This window comes from Gavialis gangeticus, unplaced genomic scaffold, assembly GCF_001723915.1.
Source record: "Gavialis gangeticus isolate Ggan-Ray unplaced genomic scaffold, GavGan_comp1, whole genome shotgun sequence".
NCBI classification, from domain to species: domain Eukaryota; kingdom Metazoa; phylum Chordata; order Crocodylia; family Gavialidae; genus Gavialis; species Gavialis gangeticus.
In genome coordinates, this window is record NW_017729033.1 from 61,706,965 (window position 1) to 61,710,273 (window position 3,309).

General features: G+C 49.2%; 1 protein-coding gene across 1 annotated transcript in view; it reads left to right on the forward strand.

The window, feature by feature from the left end:
• Window positions 1-3,309, forward strand: part of NSUN7 (NOP2/Sun RNA methyltransferase family member 7) — a 64,858-nt gene that overhangs the window by 19,893 nt on the left and 41,656 nt on the right. Inside the window, exon 4 of the mRNA XM_019526023.1 lies at window positions 2,804-2,934. Within this exon, the coding sequence (XP_019381568.1) occupies window positions 2,804-2,934 (131 nt within the window). The remainder of the gene's footprint in view (window positions 1-2,803; window positions 2,935-3,309) is intronic.

Consider the following 3,309-nt stretch of genomic DNA (forward strand, 5'->3'; position numbering starts at 1 on the left):
CTCCCGTGGTGAGGGAGGGATTAGGGCAGGAGCAGGGGCAGGCACTGCCCAGCCGTGGCGGGGCAAGGCAAGGGATCATGGCTTATCTGGGGGGCCACAGGGAGGGGAAGGGGGTGGCTCCCGCCTCTGTGTGTGCTCCCAGGGGAGGCCTGGGTGGCATGTGCCTCCCAGACCTGTGCGCGTGGCAAGGGTGGGCTGTCACTGCGGGCTGGGACTAGGGGAAGCGCCGGGCTCTTCCCCGGCCTGACCCCCCCACCAGGCTGTGCTTGAGGTGGGTGGTGGTGGTGCTGGGTGGGTGGTCAGGGGGGCTACGGTGAATTTGGCCCCCCCTCTCTACCGCCCCTGCCCACCCCAAGTGCAGCCCTGGCCCAACCCACCCTCCAGGAAGAGCCTGGTGCTGCCTCCAGCTTGCAGCAGCAGCCTGCCTTTGCCCTTGCCCTGCCCACAGATCCACAGGGCACATGCCTCCCCTAGGGGTGCACACAGTGGCAGAAGCCACCCCCACCCCCCATGCCTCCCGGACAAGCTATTCGGGGCTCCATCCTGTGCTCAGCTCTGGCTGGGCAGCGTTTTGTGCTTGGCTCTGGCTGGGCAGTGCCTGCCCCAGCCCTTGCCCCACTCCCTCCCTCTCTGCAAAGGCCTCAATGTACTGCCCCTCCCCACCTTCCTCCCAACAGACTTACTAGCTGGACGCTGCTCTCCAAACTGCTGGGCTTGCATATTGGCAATCGGATCGGTGTCAGCGGATATGGCTTGTTAATAATCAGTCACTGGTATCAGCCCTAAACGTCGTTATTAGTGTACCCCTATCTGCAGAGTTTAGGTACTTGTGAAAACCCCCTCAGATTGAAGGCATTGAACCTGGCTTTCACATTTACTGAACAAATATGCTCTAATCTAGAGTAGACTATCATAGTTAAAGCTACTTAAGATGTCTGCCTTTTATTAATTTTCTTTTCAATATTAAACATACTATTTAAACTGATTTGAAACATGCTTACAGATTACACATTTTGCTTTCCATACTTCATTATTGGTTTTTACTTTGTTACTCGGTGACCTTCCTCTAATAACAGCCTTGAAATTGACAGCACCTAGTTAGTTTTAGCGTTGCAAATAGTGCACAGCATTGGCCATGGTTGAGATGGATTACAAGGATTAATGGACTGTGACAGGAGTATTGCTACTGGAGCCTTTCTATTGGCGACTCCGCCCTCCTGTTATGGGCCAACTGCTTGCTTACTCGCCTGCCATGCCTTTATCTTGATTGATTAATTGATGGATGCAGTTAGCTGGAGGCTGCCCACTTTATGCGCCCCGGTGCCAGGGGGCGCTATCTGCGGCTCCTTTTTCCTCCCCTTCACCGCAGCCCAAGCCTCGCAGATGGTACTGACGTGCTTTTGACCTGGGCCCTGTTGTGACTCGGCCCTCTCCTTTACCTCCTTGGAGCTTCTCACTGGCCCCTTGCTCTGGGGCTGGGGTCAATGCTCCCCAAATGCTGTGCCCTCTCTGGCACCAGGGTCCCCACGCTACCGTGGAGCTCCTATGAGGCCTCCTCCAACCCCTAATAGCCTCACCTGGTCCTCTGGTGCAAAACAGCAAACACAAAAACACAAAGTCCCTGGGCTATAACATAAAAAGCTAGACCGTCCGGCCAAACAACATTCAGTCCCTTACCAGGAAAACACTCCAACCCCCAGCAGTGACCGGGGGCTGCTCACACAGTCAGGGTTCTCCCCTCTGTCTACCCTGGCCTAGCTCTTCCTCCCTTAGCCGCCAGAGGGGAACTGGCCTCCTGACTGGGCTTATATGAGCCAGGCCCTGCCCCTTCCTGTCAGCTGGCTCCCCAGCAGTTGTCCTGGCAACCAGCACCTGTTACTTTGGCTGCCCTGGTAAGTGGCAGCTGAGCCTCCCCCTTCTTGCCCTTAGGGTTCTCTCTGAGCTGTTTTCTGCTCTCAGGCGCAGGGCACCTGGGTGCTCTGCGACATGGACCATTGCATATATTGGGCACTTTTCTTATAGCCACATATAGCAGCCTCATTTGGCATAAATTGTATATATATACTGTAGTGTCCTCCATCTTGAATTATTGTAACTGTGGTTGCTGTGAGGTTAGTGTTTGTTTTTTTTTAAAGAAAGTCATTTCAAACTTCATATGTTCTATAAAATTTAAAAATGCTAAGACCTTACTTATTCATACACCACTGGAAATTTTAAGGTTTACTGGAGCTCCAAAATGATCAGAAATCAGTATAATATCTGCAAACTGTTACAAGTTATAACACTTATCTGGGCTTGAATACTATTGATTGACTATAAAACAGATCCTCTAAAATGGTTTTGTGAACTGGAAAATCTGAGTGTTTTTTAATGTAACACTTTAAAGCTTTTATTGGGCCATGTGGATGAATAGGAAGACCATTCTTTTACATCTGCCATCTACTGCAAAAGAGAAGTTTTGTTCAAAGAGTGGGGAAAAAAGCAAAGTATTTTGCTTTTTTTACCTTGAAGAATTGAAATCCATAGATGGTTTGATAAAGATAAGTTTAATAAAGCTGATTCTTTTATTGATTAGAAACTAGACACATGATTTTAGTAATATTTACCTAATTTTTCTTTGTAGTCAAAAAACTCTCCAATACTTGCACTGTTTCTTTGAAAGGAATGATTTCGGCAGACTTATTTGACTATGGTTCCACTGAAGTCAGTCTCTGTGTGAATGTAAGGTTCTGTGAAAGTGATTCTCTTTGCAAGTTTGGTATCTGATTTTCAGTTTCTTTATGTGCCTATTTTACTCTTGCAGTCAGATGAATTGACTAGTTTAGTTGTTGTCATGCTGTATGACTTCCAATATCGAAAGTTCCAAGCCCGACAGATTTCTGATGAAGAGGAGCCAATAGCTGAAGTCCAAGAAGTAGAGCATTATCTATACAGGTATATGTAAGATTAAAAGCTGTGCTAATATATATTGGGATATATAAAGAGTTTCATAACCAATGACAATAGGAATGCACTGGTGGAGATTTTGGAGGCCGATACCAAAAGCTGATATTTAAGGAGGCATATTAGCCAATACTGATCCAATATCTGATTTAGCTGCCTCCAGGTGGTAAGTCCAGTGTGGTGGAAGGGGAGGTGGAAGGAAGGGGTGTGGGGGGACAGATCAAGGAACACTTTGGTGAAGGAGGGGGCAGGGGCAGGCACTGCACAGCTGGGGTGGGGGGTGGCATGGGACAGTGCTGAACACCCTTCCTCCACCCAAGTGCTGGGAGAAGCTGGGGCTGCGCTGGGTGGTGGGCAGCAGGGTGG